General features: G+C 41.4%; 1 protein-coding gene across 1 annotated transcript; it reads left to right on the top strand.

Annotated features, from left to right (window-relative positions):
- The first annotated feature begins 1,309 nt into the window (after positions 1-1,309).
- On the top strand, positions 1,310-19,195 carry herc3 (HECT and RLD domain containing E3 ubiquitin protein ligase 3). The gene is made up of 25 exons (XM_061088748.1): positions 1,310-1,365; positions 2,963-3,313; positions 4,674-4,833; positions 5,222-5,298; positions 5,711-5,932; positions 6,304-6,395; positions 6,665-6,795; positions 7,130-7,281; positions 7,429-7,502; positions 8,058-8,182; positions 8,293-8,352; positions 10,513-10,624; positions 11,694-11,883; positions 12,850-13,013; positions 13,184-13,297; positions 13,510-13,533; positions 13,656-13,754; positions 13,889-14,059; positions 14,147-14,290; positions 14,729-14,895; positions 16,161-16,227; positions 16,761-16,843; positions 17,807-17,990; positions 18,415-18,517; positions 18,980-19,195. Exons 2-25 carry the CDS (start codon positions 3,091-3,093, stop codon positions 19,186-19,188), a joined length of 3,147 nt encoding a protein of 1,048 aa, XP_060944731.1. The 5' UTR covers positions 1,310-1,365; positions 2,963-3,090; the 3' UTR covers positions 19,189-19,195.
- The last annotated feature ends 1,390 nt before the right edge of the window (positions 19,196-20,585 follow it).

The raw sequence follows: 20,585 nt of genomic DNA, 5'->3' as shown, positions 1-20,585 counted from the left end.
GCACACTGATTTCTTCACTTTTTGGTTGATATGAAATGTACCTCTAATAAAAGAATGACTTAAATATATATATATATATATAGAAAGAAAGAAAGATGGATGATAGATAGATAGATGGATAGATAGATAGATAGATAGATAGATAGATAGATAGATAGATAGATAGATAGATAGATAGATAGATAGATAGATAGATAGATAGATAGATAGATAGATAGATAGATAGATAGATAGATAGATAGATAGATAGATAGATAGATAGATAGATAGATAGATAGATAGATAGATAGATAGATAGATGGAGAGAGATATTGATGAATGTATTGATGGATATATATATATAAAGATAGATAGATTGATAGATATAGATATAGATATAGATATAGATATAGATATAGATATAGATATAGATATAGATATAGATATAGATATAGATATAGATATAGATATAGATATAGATATAGATATAGCAAAAGGCACACTGATTTCTTCACTTTTTGGTTGATATGAAATGTACCTCTAATAAAAGAATGACTTAAATATATATATATAGAAAGAAAGAAAGATGGATGGATAGATAGAGAGATGGATAGATAGATAGATAGATAGATAGATAGATAGATAGATAGATAGATAGATAGATAGATAGATAGATAGATAGATAGATAGATAGATAGATAGATAGATAGATAGATAGATAGATAGATAGATAGATAGATAGATAGATAGATAGATAGATAGATAGATAGATAGATAGATAGATAGATAGATAGATAGATAGATAGATAGATAGATAGATAGATAGATAGATAGATAGATAGATAGATAGATAGATAGATAGATAGATAGATAGATAGATAGATAGATAGATAGATAGATAGATAGATAGATAGATAGATAGATAGATAGATAGATAGATAGATAGATAGATGGAGAGAGATATTGATGAATGTATTGATGGATAGATATATTTAAAGATAGATAGATTGATAGATAGATAGACAGATATAGATATAGAAATAGAAACAAGCACACTGATTTCTTCACTTTTTGGAAAGTCTCTCTGGTATCGTATCTGGAGAGTCGCTCCACAAGATGGAAGATGGGGGACTTGTCATGCTACAACTTATTCTCTTTATATGAATAAAATGACCCAACAGGCTCGGGGTAAACCTGGGGTTCTTGGGGCCCCCTGGGGGGAGTCTGGTGTCCCCCTGTGTACACGGACCTGTCAAGACTACAGCCCCCAAAACGGACCAATCACATCCCGTGAAGCACAGTGACGTAGACGGGGGTTGCACTTCCGCGTTTGTACTCTGAGCTAAAGCGAAACCAGACGCTACACCACAGGATGCATCTGTGCAGGTAAACACGCCCTTTTTTATTTTTCGTTTATATTTTTTGACGAGTCACTCATGACAACATACGTTCATCTATAATGTGGCCATGGGCGAGGAGGGCTTCCGGTGGTGCAGCCTCCAGCCTGACAGGCAGAGCTGCTGCTGCTGCTTGCTAGGCTTAGTTAGCCTCACTGCTGTCAGCAGCTCGGTGGCTGTGGCTCCATTAACAAACGGGTTAAACACAGAATGTCAGTGCACGTGTTGAGTTTGGGTTGATTCGGTCTGAACACTCGATGCAGATTCAGTCTTTGTCCTGAACGGCTGCTCAACGTGTCGTTATAACCATGTCGTTACAGATCTGCATCGTATTGGGATTGCAGTTTCGGTCTCACTCTCTGACAAAGCACTGTTTGTTTTCAGTTAGTAATGTTAGAATTATATACTGATCAGATAGTAGGTATTATTAATGACCGTGTTTACTGATGACATGTTGTGGGAAGTCCCTCTTCAGCTTTCAAAGGAGCTCTTTAATCCATCAGGGAGACCCCCCCCCCCTCCAAAAAATACTGGATTACCACCCACTACTGACTGTCTATGGGCCCAAAGACCCCATGTGTATCCAACGTCACGTGGGTTTACAAATACAGACTAGTTGTACATTTATTGAAATTGTGTTATCAACAAAGATGTATTCTTGTTGTCCTGGTCTTTTAGAGAAACTATAGATAAAATCAAGTCACACTTCTTGCTCATTAGTTGTCTTGGCAACCCAGTCGTTATTAACTGATAACTGATCTTGAAAGTTACAGCAGGGATATGTTATATGTTAGGTATCCCTAACTATCCAGCTTAGTTGATACATTTACATTATAACTCAAGTTGTCCTTTCTTTTTGAATAAAGGCAAATTTACTGAATTGTTTACTTTTACTTTTGTGTGTAAGTGAACATTCAACTTATATTGTTTACATGGTTAAAATAAGATTAAAAACCAACCAAGTGAGCCGTGGAAATGATAGCTCAGCTAAGAATAACATTAAAAGAAGGAACGTTTTGGTTTAGGTTATCTTCAAAAAATGAACCTTTAATTGACTAATCAAGTAGTCAACTACATGCATCAGCTCTTACTATAACCTTAATGGATGTAGGATTTATTTACAGGCTGGTGGATCAATTGCATCAGTTGTAGATAATAATAATCTGGCAGTCAAGTGCAGGTAATGTTATCCATAGTGGAGACGGACAAGCGACTTTCAAACAGGGTCAGATGAGGCTGCCATCTCCTCTTCTTTCTGTCTCCTGATTTATATAATTTTTTTGTATTATTCTGTAAATTCTCTCTGTTTATTATCCGTGGCTGACTCGAACAGGGGCATGCATGTATTGCAAGTGGATTGACAAGAAGGCAGGGCCGCTTGGAGCTGCTTAAGCCAGGATTACACTGACAGGGTTTATTTAAACACACTGCATGTTCTTCTGTCATAGCACTTACATCATTCTCACACAGAGCCACCCTCACCTCTGAATCCACCCTCGCTCTATTCTTAAAAAACATCCCCAGGGATCATCCATGGAGCCCAGTGATCAGAGTGTCACCCTCATTCTCTTCTGTCTTATCTCCAGGGTTGGAATTTACATGAAGAGGAGGAAGCGGGGCTGCTCTCAAGCCTGAACGTTACAGTCCTCATCCTTCTGGCCGCCACTCCCTCTGCCTCTTCAGATTGGAGCTCAGCCCCTCTCCCCTTCTCAACATGCTGTGTTGGGGGAACGCAAAGGATGGACAGCTGGGTATTGGGCTGGAGAGGAACCCCTTGTTTGAGCCAAAGAACTGTCACGTGTTCATTGGCCGGGGCCTGAAGGAGGTCGCGTGTGGAGGACAATACTCAATGTTCCTGTTGTATGATGGCAGCGTGTACACATCTGGCTCTAACAGCTGTGGACAGCTGGGCCACGACAAGCCAGGGACTTCCCCAGGTAAGCTTTAAGCGTCACCACTGCATTAGCTGACTCATGGTAAATCATCACAGATGGTTTCACCACCCTGCGGCAATGATTCTCGAAGACGCGGTTTCGGAAAGTTACCAAACATGAAGTGAGAATGTTTATGATCATGATATGATTGCTTGTGTCAGTAGTGTCACCTATTATTATATAGCAGTTTAGAGTTGCTTTTGTAGAGCTGCACCCTCATTATGAAGAAGAAGCTTTCCAACTCTGCAGTGAAATATCTTAGCAAGTCCAGTTACAGTATGTAGACAAAGGTACTAAGAAAATCAAGGCAACACTGAGCTTTACTTAGTTTATTTAGCTCTATTACAAAAACATTTAAACAATTTGACAGGATGCTGACAGAAAAGTTATTTCCATGACATGAATTTAAATCAGTGGAACATTTCTGTTTTTCTTCGTACTTTATATGCACATTTTTGGGCTAAGCCGTTTCTGTTGGAAACGTGAGACTTGAAACCCCCTCAGAGCTGGTGAAGGGAATGCAGACAGTGGTAGGGTTGTGCTGGTTTCATGTGGGTGGAACACTGTGTTGTGTGATACTTTGTATTGGCATGTGGGTGAAGCTGGAACAACAATGAATAAATGCCAAGAATCACTGAACCTTGAACAACAACATACCTAAAGAGTCTCAGTGTGTGGGGAGAGAAAGTACCTTGTATCCCACACGTTGTGTAAGAACTTACACACACAGTCACTAGGCTTTAAACACATAAGTTCACTTGATTTAAATCACAATATATGCTTTTTTGAAACCAAAATCATAATTTCCATGTAAATTCATTCATTTCTAGCATGTTTAACTCAGTCAGCTTTCCTTGTTTAACCTCCTCCACAGCAGGAAACTATGTAGGAAACTTACACCACCTGCCTCACAAGTTCTCATGTGCTTTCTGCTGCATCTCTGTAGTTCCTATCATGTGATATGAAATATGAAGCATTGTTTGGAGACAGTCCCACCTTCCATTGCGGTTGAATGCATACAGAGGAATGACAACAATTTGTATATTTTACACAACACATGTTTGTTTTGTTTGTTTGGTCATTTCAAGTATTTCTGGTTCTGTTAAAAAGATTGTTGTTGAGATGGAATACCAGTGTTGAAATGCCGTGCGTGGGTTGGGTCCATGGCGACATTATCAATGCACTTAAACCTATAAAACATAATTAAATGCAATTTTGAAATTGCAGCTTGCTAAGTGCAACAACACAGTTCAAATATAAAAACAACCTGCCTGTCTTACCTGAACATGCAAATCAAAGATGTATTAATATTCTTATATTATTATAATAATCGAATCTAACATTATCTCCCTCCCCTCCACAGAGCTAGTTGGAGCTCTGGATACTCAGAAGATAACAAATGTGTCGAGTGGTCGAGCCCATTCTATGGCGGTGAATGAGAAGGGTCAGGTGTTCGCCTGGGGAGCTGGTGAAGGGGGTCAGCTCGGCCTGGGGACTGCAGAGGTGGCTGTTCGCATCCCGAGGTGAATGTGTAGCGCAACGTAGGAGAACTGAAGTGTTTATATTTAGATGGAAGAATGTCACTGCATGAAAAGGATGTTTGAAAGGGGGGGATAGGAGCATCGCACATAAGAAGCACCAATCAAGCAAACAGAACAGTAACAATACAATACCTTGCATCCGTAATAACACAATTATTACTCAATGACTTTTCAGATGTAATTAATACAATTTTCACAGTTAAATTGGTTCAACTGTAATTTGTGTTTACTAAGAATTTTGCAGAGCGAGCAATGAGGAGCTCTGTAACTTAATGAATCATGTTGTTGTGTTACTGCAACTTATACAGAACTCTTTCTTAATGTTTGCTTTTGTGTTGATTAACAATTTATTTTGTCTCGCTTTGTCTAGGTTGGTCAAAAGACTGTGTGACCATCACATCTCCCAAGTAATGTGTGGGAATCAGCACTGTATCGCACTTTCTCGAGGTGTGAAAGTCACAGCGTCCTCGTCACACACCAACACTCATCACACCTAGAATCCTGCATCCATACAGCTCATATCCAAACTGTATCCTCTAATCTAGTAATGAAATTGATTCAAGTGCATCTGACTTTGGAAAAACCTCTCAAATTCATCTTGGTCAAATTGTGTTTTATTTTTGTTCCCTGCATAATTGATCACTTCTCGGAAACATTGTTTTTTTTAAATCCATTAAATTATGGATCTCACTAGCATTAGGATTTTTGTCGGATAATTTTGTAGGTGTTTTCCCTTTACTTGATCTGTGCAGTACTTCTGTTTCTGAGGTGACACATGTTGTGTATCAGTCTGTACTTTCTGCCAGTTATTAGTGTAGTTCGGTACAGTCAAGTTGTTAATCTGTCCTCTGCCTCTCAGATGGCCAGCTCTTCACGTGGGGCCAGAACACCAGCGGTCAGCTCGGTCTGGGAAAAGGAGAAACCAGCAAACTGTTCCCTCATCCCCTAAAGTCTCTGGCTGGAATCCCTCTGGCTCAGATCATTGCTGGGGGAGACCACAGCTTCGCTCTCTCCTTGTCCGGAGCTGTGTTTGGCTGGGGCAAAAACAGAGCGGGACAACTGGGTCTCAATGATAAACAAGGTATTAATTAGCTGGTCGAGTTAGTTTGGTTTCTAAATCAGTGATTTTTAACCAGATTGTCACAGTATCTCGGCCGTGGTCACAAGATGGTTGTGGAGAAAAACAAAAGCTTTGTCTGTGAATTGTTTTTACATTAAATTGTCTTTACCAGTGTATCACTGCTTTAGAATCTCAGGGTTTGGAAGAGGCAAAGTCTATTTGCATATGGGTGTAAAAGAAAAGCCATTTTAGAGATTTAGAGATTTCCTCCATGACTCTAGATTGAGATGCAGAAGTTCCCATGTTCCCCTGAGTCTCATTTGAGTAAACACATTAGACCAGAAATGAAGAACAGTGTGACCTCGCTGACTTGTTGATGTTCTCGTCCTCAGATCGTGCCGTCCCCTGCCACATCAAATTTTTGAGATCTCAAAAAGTTGTTTACATCAGTTGTGGAGATGAACATACAGCAGCACTCACAAAGGTACGGATACGGATCAATCATTACCAGTTCATTTCAATAGAATGTTACAGAGTTCAGTTTGGTCGATTGCTGCTTGGATTGCACTTTCAGTGATGGTTTTATGACTCAGTACTTGTTGCATGTAAATCAATGACCTTTATTACTTGGATAAAATCTAAATCTTATTCCAGCCAGACTAACCCTAACAGATCTTTATCCACCACTGTGACTTTAACTGTGGTCCTTTGAGACATACTGTATTCTGAGCCCTGTATTGTCTGGTGTGGCAGGACGGTGGCTTGTTTACGTTCGGCGATGGCTCCTGGGGTCAGCTGGGTCACGGCTCCAGCAACAATGAACTTTTACCCAGACGAGTGCTGGAGCTCATGGGCACTGAGGTGTCCCAGATCACCTGTGGCAGGTCTGTTGTAAACCGTCTCTGAGATTTTGTTTACTGAGAATAAACCAACAGCAAAGTTTGTCCTATTGAATCTTTCAGCTACTGGGCAATATGGCCAAAACTTGTATCACAAAAAAAGTGCATCAATATTGGTGGTTTAGTCATTATTTCTTGCATCAAGCTTCAAGACTGATTTTTTAAGAAACCAGTTACTTGTTGTTTTAAAATTTGTTTTTTGTGAATATAAAAGAATACAATTATTAGGGTTATTATTTATTGCCGGTTGTTTTGTATTGCATTACAGCGAATATACTATGTTTGACCTTTTGATCCTAAATCTTGTTCATGTCATCAGGCAACACACATTGGCGTTTGTGCCGTCCTCTGGACTGGTGTATGCATTCGGTTGTAACAGCCATGGGCAGCTTGGCACAGGAATACTCGGGGATGGTAGAAGTCCATTTCCTGTGAAGACCAGTTTGTTGACTGGTCATTTCCATAGAGCAGGTAAGCAGAAGACTAAATGGTCTTCTGGTCTATGGTGACTAAAAATGCTGTTTTAAAAATGCCAGGCTAGTCGCAGGGATACAAGAAATGAAATCTGTGATCAGATGCTGCACGGCTCACGTGTTCCATCTTTTCTTTCCCCATTAGGATCAAGACACTACATAGTGACCAAAATCATGTGTGGGGGAGACCATAGTTTCTTATTGTACTCCAATGAACAGGTATGTGGGTTCTTCAGCTTCTTGCTTTATTCGCCTCAGTTGATGTCCAGTGCTTTGATTATAGTCCTGCTGATTCTTGTCACTTCCCTTCATTTTTATGGTTCTTCAGTCACAGAACTGAAACCGTGTATGTCAAAATGCCAAATGTTTTATTTTTTATTTTTTATTTTTTATTAAAATATTATTGCATTGAACAAGCAACCGCATAACACGCAACACCCTTAAATCTTTCAATTTAATCATAAGGCAATAGTTGACTGTTTTAACTCATCACCATGATTCACCACAGGATGGCAGTCATGTCCAAACCTTTGTCAGTTCTACAGTATATGGTGCAGCCATCTTCTACAAATTGCCAGGGACCTGCACCGATAAAGACACAACACACTCAGCCTTTACAGACATATATTTAGACCTCGGGCATTTCTTATTTATCCTATCTTCACGGAGGAAAGAGACACAACCTAGACTGTCTCTGTCCTGAACTGTGCCACACACAGAGGAAGTGCCACAGCAAACAATCTCTAATGCTGTTATGTCTGTTTATTTCTGCAGAGTGTCGTCCCCCCAGAAGACTTCAGGGTGATCAACATCAGTAAAAGCCTAACCGCAATCAACTATGAACGGTTAAATTCATGGAGGTTAAAACTGATGTTCAACACAGATTCCAGTGTCACCAAGTAAGTCAGGAGAAATCATTTATTATTTTCAGTTGTGTCTTTTTCTGAATTGGTTGTAGATGTCTGTTGTTGATGAGTGACCACTTCTTGTGCTCTGTTTTTGTGCCCAGCGACATTATTATTCAACTCTCCTCCACGGCTTGTTGGAATGCCAGCTTCCTGGACCAAAGGTAAGGTCATGAATGCAGGAGCTGCTGCCAAGCTTTGTTTCACATCTCGGCAAATTTGCACACGTTAATGCAACAAAGGTTCAAGTGTGGATGAGGAGGCAAAAGACCCATGAAAACTGTCCTTCACTGTATGAATCTGGTTAAAGCAAAAACAATCGACTTTGCCCTAAGGTGATTATGCAAGATTGAATCAAGGCAATTACAATGAATCTCATGTATATAACTGAGCTCTGACAGGGAATGTGAACCTGGTCATTGCACTTTAGAATAAACAAATGTTGACAAAATTGAATTGTGTTTAAACAGACAATACATAACTTCGGCCTTTAGGGGTCTCACAATCAAACAATAACGATAACCTCATTGTATCATGGGAGTTGTTGTTCTCATCACCATTTCTTTCCCATAATCCTGTTGGTTTGCTTGATTCTCCTGTGCAGTCGACTGGCTGTGTGTTTTTCCTTCGTCATTTGCCCTGGAGGTTATACCAGAAACGGGCAAAGCGACAGAATAAAGCAGATATGATGCAATTTAAAGGCAACTAAAATGACAGACTCAAATGTGAGCAAGACTCCTTGGAACTAATCCAGCCGGGACGTCACAGAGTCAACTTACTTCTCCTGCCTCAATCTTATATAACAACCATCATCTTATCCAACATCACTTGCTAATCCTCCGGGCTGGGAACGCAGCTGTCTGTTTGGTCACTTCACATTTCTCTGACCATCAGTTTGTTTCAGCTCAAACTCGTCAGCAGATACTTATCGGGTCCTGAGAACATCGGGGTGGAAAAAATATTCATCTGGGGACAACAGATGTAGTTAATTCTGCGCTCTCTGCAGAAAAGACGGAATCTCAAAAAGAAACATTTAAACATTTTACCAGCTTGCATGTTTCCCCCAGTGTTTGCCTGGGTTTTCTCTGGGTACTGCGGCTTCTTCCCATTGGTTGTTTTTCTCTGTATGTTGGCCCTATGTTATGCTGGCGACCTGTCCAGGTTCTGCCTCTTGCTCAATGTCAGCTGGGATCGGCTCTGGCTCTCCAGTGATCACAAAATAAGCAGTATGATGAAGGATGGATGTTTATGTCTTTATAACATATGAACAAACCAGTGTCCGATGATACTTATCACCTAGATTACTTCTCAAACAATGTATCTTCACATTTGATAATTTGGATCTTTTCATATGAACTGAAGGGTTAAGTTTTCCTTTATGAAAAAGGACGACTTGGTCCCTAAAACAATTCAAAAACTGATTTCGCACTTTCTTTTTCATGGGATAGCGACAGTCTTAGAATAGCAAAGTCATTGAAACCCAACCTAAATGTGGACAGATTTCCTCCAATCGTTATAAACCTCCTTTACCTCATTTAACCCGTCCTTTACTGCTGATCCATAAGTCTAAGATTAACTTGAAATTCTCTGTTCTCTGGATTTATATGTCCCCCCGGAGAAAAGCAGCTGATGCATGTTCCGTAGTTGTTTATAGCACAAGCATGCACAGTATGTGGGGTCATTGCATTAGAGTCACATTAAGGGATCAGAGTTGTTCCTATGGTTCAAATTGAAGTGTGTCATCCCTCCTATATACACGGTTCACTGGGTTGTTCCGTCTGCATCATTGTTTCTTGTTTGGCAAACAGTGTCCAGCAGATCATATCTCATGTATTTGTGTTATGACTAAATAAAACTTGTAGGTGAAGCGTCCCACTGTGAACAGTTGCTGTCCCTCAAGCTCAGGGTTTTGTTGGTTCTGTGGATGTGATTCTTTGTGTGTGTGTGTGTGTGTGTGTGTGTGTGTGTGTGTGTGTGTGTGTGTGTGTGTGTGTGTGTGTGTGTGTGTGTGTGTGTGTGTGTGTGTGTGTGTGTGTGTGTGTGTGTGTGTGTGTGTGTGTTTATCAGCCAGTGCTCACCAGGCTGAGGAGAAGATCTGCTTGGGGATTGATGTAAATACCTTCGGGCTGCGTGTTCACCTCAACGTGGCTCATGTTGCTTTGAGAATTAGAACTTTGACCATTGTGCCCCACTGCATGACGCTGGATGAGACTTGGCATTCAATCGGGGCTTTTCCATAAAGTCCCTGGATACGAGCTCTGACCTATTTTTATCCTGTTGCTGATCACTAAGATTCCGTTGATATGTTTGTTTGCTTTCTATAGTGATGACATCCACTTCAAAACCAACCCAAAGATCCCGGGCATCGATCTCAACTCGGTCAGACTTCTGTTTGAGGCTCTCAGCCAACCGGCCTTCTCTGGGCTTCTGGAGCAGGTACTGGCCCATAGTCTGTTTTTAAGGTTTTTATTTACCCTTTTCCTTGAAATCCACTTTCCTGTTTTACAAGGACATCATCAAACAGGAATATTGGATATCAGACCTTGACTAAAAATATAGAAAAATAAAAGTTTTGAATCTTTATGTGGATTTAATGTCGATTACATTTACTGTTCAAAGCATATACTGTAAATGAAGATGGACGACTTGACTGCATCCCCAAAAGTAAAGCCAAATCGTCTCGAGCGCCCCCTGGCTTCAGTTTAGGTCTTCCTTAACTCTTCCTCCTCCATGTTAGTGGATTGAACATTGACCAAACCAAAAAGTCAAAGGGCGCGTCAAATCATTTTTCTGAAGTTCCTGTCACGCTGGGGCTTGTTTAAGTGTTAAGTTTTCAAGTATATTTGGTTTTAAATTCGTACATGATTCAATTTGGTGGAACATCATGATTGTATATATCAGCAGGACCTCGACACCACAGCTCTACACACTGATTGCTACTGCACAGAGTCTTGCTCCAAATTCATCCGGGATATTTTGGCTTCACTCTGGGCTTCTCAAAATACCAATAAATATGCAACCAAGGTCCTCTGAACCATAATGTCCAAATACCTAAGACATGACTCAGATTGAGGTTTTGTTTTACCTTCCTATTTGGGGAGACAATTAAAGGAGGAACATTGGGATGTGGAAGAAGAATCCTGCATATTGTGCTTGTTGAAAGAACATCAAATTCTGCCACAGATCCATGGCACAAAACTCACGACTGATTCCTAACCTCTAACATTAGCTCAGTAATGTGAGGCGGAGGATTCTTGTATCTCAGCCCAACATAGAAACCACTTTCCAAACCACTAAAAGCTGGTTATGAAATCTAGTCATATTTGACTCCAGCTGCTTTTTGGATCCAAGTTGTTGGAACAGGAAAATGTCCCATAAATGTGTCTGGTTTATTTGTTAAATTCAAATCATAGAACTTTGAATTGCAAATACTTGTATCTATTAAACAACAAATATTGTTTATTGGGGTGCAATTAAAAGTAGAAATTGTCTCCAATCCCTTCAGGCCACCAAGAGTTTTGAGAGTCTGCTGATCCCTCAGCTGCCGCACTCTCCTCCAGACGTAGAGGCCATGAGGATCTACCTCATCTTGTCGGAGTGTCCGGCGCTGCAGGACTCCAACAACTACATCCGCCTCACTATCCCCTTGGCAATGGCCATCCTCCGGCTGGACGCCAACCCCAGCAAAGTATTGGGTATCACATGTGCATGCACGCACTAGATGTGTTTTTACACCTTGTCAAGCTAATGACACAGAACATGTGACATCCTGTCATGTAACACCTGTGCACCCTGTGGCATCACATGGCATCGCTGTGTAGTTGAAACACACAATATGTTGCGTCAGCACCCTCATCTCTATCCATGTTACTTGTGCTTAGCTGTTTATCCCACGGATAAAATTACAACACTCCATCAAAAAGAGTGAGAGTATTTACAGAAATGCACAGAACATCAACAAATAGTAACTGATCATGGATTAATTATGTTATTATTGATATTTGGATAAATGGGAGGTCACAGAGGTGAAGTTCAGTCAGTAACTCGTCACAGGAGAAGAACCACACACACCAAGAAACTCCACTCTGAGATAACCTCACACTTCTTGGTAAAGAAGAACAGAACTGTCAAACATTCCATTTTTGATGTGTGGCAAACACCTTCTTAATTGATACAAACATATCTTCTTCCAGGGAGTCCTAATAACCTAATTACCCATTATTACCTATGTACCCTGCTGGCTGGTTTGTGTGTCTGTGTGTACAAAATAACTCAACAAGGCATGGACAGATTTTCACCAAACCTGATGGGAATATAACTGTTGAGGATATCTACCGATGATTAATTTCTGGAGCTGATTGGTCAAATGTCAAGGTAAAAAAGAAACAACAACATCCATCCTCATCGTGTGGTATATATAATGATATATACATGTCATGATGACATATTGAAATGTCATTTTTACAATATAAAAAACATGGCCTGATCAGAGTATACACAGTGAACATGCAGGTTATGTTTCGACCCTCTGATGCTTTTCCCTCACACGCTGACAAAGTGGGGCCTGTGCAGAGCAACATGTGTTAACTAATAGTGCACATGCATCAATATGCAAACGTCATTTTGTGATTTGATTCAAACCAACTTCTCTGATCCTGTAGACAACTGGTGGTGTTTTGTGGACGACAGCGTGTTCACCAGAATGGTCGACATGTACAAGAGCATCGTGGTGTTCATGCTGACGGGAGGAAAGACGCTGCTCGTGCCGATGTTCTACGAGAACTACTTTCTCGCCTCACTACGGCTGCTGGAAAAACTCCACAAGGTATCCACAGAGTTCACATCCTGCTCCTGTAAACAAGTCACCAGCTCCACATTGTTCCTCGAGCAGCCTGAGGAGGACGTGCGTTCCTCCTGCTGAGCTGACCTGTGTCACACATCACACTGGGATCTTTCCTGGAGTCGAGCCTGAGGTCTTTGTTTCGTGTTCTGCAGGTGAACCTAAAGGCCCAGCATGTGGAGTACAACCGCTTTTATATCCCCGACATCACCAGCCTGGTGGACATCCAGGAAGACTACCTCAAGTGGTTTCTGAGTAAAGCTGAGCTTGTGAGTACTCTCACATGTCCTTGTTACTGCACACACGCTCAGAGCACTTATACAGCTGGACTGCTTGTGGGTGAATATCTGCCTGTCAGTTCCTGTTATCCAGTGAGTGTCTAAATTCACAGAAGAGACTATAACTCTTTGGCCATTTGAGCAAGTTTCCATCTTATACATGAGCTGCACTTGACCTTTGTCTTTCTCATGTTGTTTTCCAGAAAATGGGATCATCCCCTTCGCAGGTACTGGAATTTGAAATTGACCATAAACATCTCAAATTAAATACAAGATTCATTTGGTTTCTTTTGACGTTAGTGTTGCAATAAGACTATATATTTTTTGCCATGTCTCCTTTTATCTGCAGAGTGACTTCCCCTCAGTGAACCTATGTGCCTACCCGTTCATCCTGAACGCCCAAGCCAAGACAACCATGCTGCAAACAGATGCTGAACTGCAGATGCAGGTCTGCTTATACACAAGTATTGTAGCAATGATTTTGGTTTAATTAAATGCATCAGAATACATTTGTATAAAATGGAGAGTTGAGTTAATTTAGTTGTTCTCGCTGTGTGTCTGTTTCCTCATCCTGTCACCAAGATGGCAGTGAGCGGTGCAAACCTACACAACGTCTTCATGCTGCTCACGCTGGAACCCCACCTCGCCCGGAATCCTTACCTGGTGATACACGTGCGCAGGAACCATTTAGTTAGCGACACCCTGCGTGAGCTCACCATGTACTCTGACGTGGACCTGAAGAAGCCACTTAAGGTACGACTCTGAAGATCAGAAGATCAGGGAACAAAATATATCTCGCTCCCCACAAACCTTGTCTCATATTCTTCCTCCGTCATGCAGGTGATCTTCGATGGAGAGGAGGCCGTGGACGCAGGCGGAGTAACCAAGGAGTTCTTCCTGCTGCTGTTAAAGGAGCTGATGGATCCTGTTTATGGGATGTTCACTTCCTACAAAGAGTCCAACCTGCTGTGGTTCTCAGACAAAGTGAGTAACCATATAAAGCTGGAAAATCAAATTGAAATACCTTTTTATATTTCTGTCTTAGAAAGTAAAAATACTGGACACAAACTCAACAGTTGTGTTTAAAGGCAGTTTTGAGCTACATGAACTCCACTACATGTATCTGACACCTGTAGTTGCTATTGTTACCTGCAGGTTACACTTTTATAGATTACACTGTACATATCAATTACTTAAAACCGTCTTGACAAGCTAAAGCATTAAAACTATGCTTAAACGTTCATACATCAATAATAACATGATAATTAAAATAATAACACAATATATTAACTGTCTGTCCTGTTGTGCCTTATTTCTTTGTTACTTGTATAATCTTGTGGAATAAGAGACGTCTCCACATGTTTGATGTCATATACGCACCCCAGACGTTATAATAATGAGTTTACTCTTCGTTCCTTCCAGTGTTTTGTAGAAGAGAACTGGTTTCATCTGATCGGGATCATCTGCGGTCTGGCCATCTACAACTCCACTGTGGTGGACCTGCACTTCCCCCTGGTTCTCTACAAGAAGCTGCTGGACGTGTCGCCGCTGCTGGAGGACTTCATGGAGCTCTCCCCGACCGAGGCCAGGTAACTGGGCTGTGAGACCTCATTCGTCCTGCTTCAATCGCTATATTTTTCCTACGATTACGTTATTTGTTAGCATTCGTGACTTCAATCTGAGAGACACATTAAAGATGGCTCTTTATGTTTGGGACCAGGGTGCAACATGAGTCCCTCCCTTACTTTAACCAGTGGTGTTGGAGCAGCAGTGACTTTCGCTTCCCCTGGAAAATGCCCTTTAATTGAATTTGCAGCAGGAAGGGTCAGTGCTTCCTCCGAGCCTCATTGTCTCCAGTTGACCATTGATTTTGCGATTAGTCATATTATGTTGCTACAAGAGACAATACAACCTCTAATGACATCATCTCAGAGAACATTATACAGTAAATGCTTCACTTTTTATTTTGACTGCCTCAAAAGTACAAACAGTTCATGTCCAACAGACTTAAGGTCGAGTCACACTTTCAACAGAGAGATAGCACGTTGTTTAAAGTGTAAAACTGCAGAGAGCTTGTTTATTGGAGGTTTATTTCATTTGTATCGTCTCTTCTGTATTTTCGAATCCTGCAAAGTGACACCCGCCCAGTAGCTGCGGCTCAGTTCTAGGACAACAATACTTTGTCCTCGTATAATTAGCGATTCCTTTTGGCAGCCCGTTTGTCCTCTTTCCATGTTTCCTGGGTTTTAATAAAACATCCAGCGGGCTCTCTGCAGGAAAACCAACACAACCCTCCCTGTGAGTCATTTCCCTTTAATAGCTCATACGTGACCATTAAACCTCGATCTTATCGACACTTTTGCTGCTCTGCTTCTATTTGATCCCTTGGTTGTCATTTGAAAAGTCCAACGGAGCAGATTTAAACCTGTGGTGGCAGGTGAACGCAGTAAACTGTCTGACAGGCTGGAAACACCAGTCACATGACTCCACATGTATTACTGCAGTGACGATTGTGTTGTTGCAGCTATCAACATAGTTCCTCTCTCCGCATGTGTGAGCGGTGAAGGAACTGTTTCTCGTCTAAATATCCATCTGACCTTCACCGTGTATTCCTTTTTTCACCTCTCACATATAATATTACCACATCGTATATTTCCCCAATGTCACGATCATTTGTTCTTTATAAGTTTTGGGTCTTTCTCGATGTTGTCATGTAGACGTTTGACTCTGTTTGTCTGCCCTGCGATGGAATGACGACCTGAGTGAACCCCAGTGCATCCTGGGAGCCTCAAAGGATGAGCGGGACAGGTGATGGATGTTTTTGACATTCATTTGTTCTCTTTATTCTCCACAGGAGTCTACAACAACTTCTAGACTATGAGGGAGGTGATGTGGAGGAGACGTTTCTTCTCAACTTTGCCGTGAGCATAACTTTTTACCCTGTTACCCTGATTCAAACGGTTTGGAACAAACTCCCAGCAGACATCAGACAAGCTACTTCTGTTGAGAGTTTTAAGAGTAAACTCAACACCATTGTCTTTATTTTTTACTTCTTTTAATACCTTTTGCTAGTTTTATGCTTTTATTCTAAGTTTTTGTTGATTTTATTTTAAAGGCCCTTTGAGCAGCCTTTTATTTTTGAAAGGTGCTGTAAAAATAAAATTTATTATAAAAATATATATTATTATTATTTACCCTGAACAAATCCTACAAAAAGACCAAACCAGACTCAAATATACCTGTCTGGAGGATGTAAATCTATAAAAGCAGGTCATAAATTTCTGAAAAATGCAATTTGACTACCTGAAACAGCTTTGCACTGCAGCTTTTAACAAATACTGGTCAAACACTAACTGAAAAGTGCTGCCTTATAAGATCTGTACCATACAAATCCAGTCTTCACTCCTTCCTCATCAAAACCTGCAAAACTCTGACGTAAGACTCTAAATCTCAGATCACCAGGGAGAACTACGGCATGACGGAGGTGAAGGAGCTGATCCCCGGAGGAGAGAGCGTCAACGTGGACAGAAACAACAGGTGAGGCAGCTCCACTGATCAACATGTCCGTTTGTGTCGGAATAAATTCACCAACCCTTCCCTCACTCGGTGTCGATTTGACTTTATGAATATTTCTACGCCCTACACACTCTGTTCTCTCTGAAAGATAAAAACATACCCCCCCCCCGCCCCCAACACTGAGATTATCATGTACGCAGCTGGCAGCTCGCATCCCATTGTCCCGGCTGAAGGTCATGTTTTGTGCTGGGCAGGTTTTGGTATCTGAGGCGTCACGTTTGGGTTTTTTATTCTCCAGCGTCCCGGCCCTGTGTCTTAAGCTCGTCCTTGTGCCTTTGGCATCGATTACATCGTGTGTGGAGGAGTTGTGTGCGGCGGCCGGAGTCAACACGTCCAGCTGCTGCTGCCGAGCAGATGGCGAGAGCCGCTGTGACCCACCTCGCTCCTGCTCCTCAGCACTCGCACGTCCAAAACCGTAATACCAGAAATAATAGAGAGAGCTCGGTGTCACACAGAGAGATGTTGATTCAGACTGAAGGCTGCACCCGGTGTTTGTGTTGTGAGAACTCCGGGTGTGATCCGTGTTGTTTAACTAAGATGTGGTTTGCTTCTGTGTTTGTGAGCTCAACAGGGTGGTGAAGGGCAGAACTTGTTTTTAGATGAAGGGCGGGTTTGTCTTTTCTGTTCCCTGCTGCTCAGGTCACGTGTTTAAACTCAATGAAACTTTTTTCATATCGAGCGTCAGGTTTCCTTCATTTGATGGATATGGAAACACGGGAACTAAAACACAGAGTCATCCTTTCTTTGTGTTTTATTCTGCAGGACGTGGTAGAGGTTATGTTTTTATCAGCATTACTTCGTTGGGTTGTTTGTTAACAGGTTCAAGCAAAAACTACTCCACAGATTCCCATGAAAATGTGTGGATCTGTGTTGCCATTGCAGAACAGACGGATGATCCCAATGTTTGCTGTGTGTGTGTTTCAGGAAGGAGTTCGTGGAGGCCTACCTGCGCTACGTGTTCTCGGACTCGGTGAGCGAGCAGTACTCCGCCTTCTCCTCAGGTTTCCTGAAAGTGTGTGGAGGCGAGATCCTGGCGCTGTTCCAGCCGTCGGAGCTGATGGCCATGGTGGTCGGCAACAACAACTACAACTGGGAGGAAATGGAGAAGGTCAGTACGAGACTCAGAGACCTGTGCACCTTGGGTTTCTTTATTTCTACAAACTTCTCACGACTGTCTGCACAACACTTAAAACACACTAAATATAATATTAATTAATTAACCACTGAAATGACAAAACCAACATAAGAACTAGTTGAGACTCTGACTGTTTGTTTATTTTGAAGCTGGGGATCTGAGCAGAGTTGGGATTTGTCGACACTTGGTTTCCCATATTTTGCTGCTGATGTCAGCTGTTGTGTTGCAACACGAGTGTGAAGAGCACAGACAAGAAGATGTCCCAGGAAATGAGAGAGAGACGCAAGAGAATAGTCTGATTATTCTTTTAATGCTGCATGTCTTTGAGTTTCACTGATCGCTGTGAAAATGTGGACAATCATTTAATCGTCAGGTTTCCTTCTCTCTGTTTTTGCAGAACGCTGCTTACAAAGGGGAATACACAGCCACTCATCCTACTGTCAGATTGTTCTGGGAGGTTTTCCACGAGTTCCCTCTGGAGAAGAAGAAGCAGTTCTTGTGTAAGTGTTGAACGGCCTCGCTGCTAAATCTGCAGACTTCTCACAAGCACAGTGATAGTGAGCAGGTTGCAGAAGAAAACACTGGTGAGGCGGTAGAGTGGCTTTAATTCCACCAGCTGCACCAAATTTTACACATAAGTATCAGTTCCTTAAAATGTGCCAGATTTGTTTCTCATGAAGATCCAAGAATGCAGTTTTGAGAAAACAACGAAAATGTTGAAAAACAGTCAAATTCCACAATTTAAAGAATGTGAGACAAAGATTCCTGATTCAGATCCACCTTGATAAAATTACCAAACCACATCCTTAAACCAAGTTCTGTGGAAATCCGTGAAGTTGTTTTTACAACAAGCTCTTTGGTTTAGGACTATACTGAAAAGCAGCGGCTCTGTCTGTAGTTCAGAGACATTCTCACAGTGTTCTCGTACATATCTGATCTTAACTCCACCCCCCCGCCCACAGTGTTTCTGACCGGCAGCGACCGCATCCCCATCCACGGCATGGAGAGCCTGCGCATCATCATCCAGTCCACCACGGCCGAGGAGCACTACCTGCCGGTGGCCCACACCTGCTACAACCTGCTGGACATGCCCCGCTACCACACCAAAGAGATCCTGTGCCGCCGGCTCACTCAGGCCGTGGAGCAGTACGAGGGCTTCAGCCTGGTCTGACCAGGAGGAGGAGTGGGGTGGGCTGGGGGGGGGGGGGGGGGTGCAGCCGTTTTAACGCACTTTAACAGCAATATACGCATGTCAGGACACAGGAAGGTCACTCTCTTTACGTGCGCTTATAAGATTGTTGAGCATCTTCAAAATATGAAAGGTCTATATATGTACATGCAAAGTATTTTTGTTTTTTATTGCTTTGGAAAAAGATTCTCAACCTCTCAGGATCATTTGTAAAATATCTTCAAAAAGTACGGATTGAACGTCGTGTTGAAACCTTGAGTGATAAAACGTTTCGGAGCCAAAATCAAAAGCCAGTGAAGGTTGAGAAACTCTGACTTTGTTCAGTTTTTTGTCTTTTTGATTTTGCAAAGCTGTGTATTTTATATTCAACTGATTAAATTCTATTTTTCACCTTTAAAGGATTACGTTGTTAACTTCAGACAAGACGCTTTAATCCTCTTTTTTGTTTGTTTTAATTTATTAAAAAGAGCGGCTATTTTTTGACAAAGTAAATATGTATGTGTTTATACACAAGTGTGTGTGTGTGTGTGTGTGTATATAGCAGTTTGAAAATAAGATCCACCCCTGACTTTTGTAGAAATTCTCAACAAATTGATCTTTTTAAATTAGAGCCTGACCGATAAGGATTGAAGGCAGATGTCTACATTGGAAGTAAACAATGTCAATACTGATATTTTGGCAAATACATGATTATTAAGATGTTGTATCAACCCCTGGCAAATAAATGAAATTAAATCTGGATATTTAACCCTTTAAACTTAAACAAAACACAAATACAACCAAATAGATAGAATTTTTGACATTGCCACTTATTAGCAAACGTAAACTGGTAAACTTTAAATGTTGAAATGCTTGTATCGGTGGATCTTTACCGGCCCTCAGATTAAATTGGTTAGGGTTAGGGCTCTATTTTAAACGTGGTCTCTGCCTGATACAGAAGGTTAAGCTTTGTGTTTCTGGGCGGACGAGCGGCTGCAGGATGAAACCTGGACAATATGATTTCCTTCCCTCTGAGCTGTGGATCACAGAGCAGCTGACTTTGTCTTCGCATTCAACAGTTGCCTTCTATAGCAAAACCGTCTATATGGACGTGAGACGTGTTGACTTTTTACAGGTTCTTTTTTACTGGATGTCGTCGGTGTGCATGATGTTGAGCGAAAGACAAAAAAAAATCTGGTCGTTATTGAGAAGTTTGACATTTTGAGAAATACGCTAATTAACATGGAGAGATCCAACGCTGCATTCATGAACCGTATGACGTTAAATATTTGTACTAGAAACAAACTGAGTTCATCTTTTATAAAACGAGATGATTTGGTGTGAATATCAGATTATTATTCCCCGACGTGTGTGCTCCTCTGACAAGTGGAGCTTTATAT

The sequence above is a fragment of the Limanda limanda genome, chromosome 2 (assembly GCF_963576545.1).
Source record: "Limanda limanda chromosome 2, fLimLim1.1, whole genome shotgun sequence".
Taxonomy (NCBI): domain Eukaryota; kingdom Metazoa; phylum Chordata; class Actinopteri; order Pleuronectiformes; family Pleuronectidae; genus Limanda; species Limanda limanda.
Note: the sequence above shows the minus strand (reverse complement) of the source record. Positions and strands in the feature narration are given on the sequence as shown.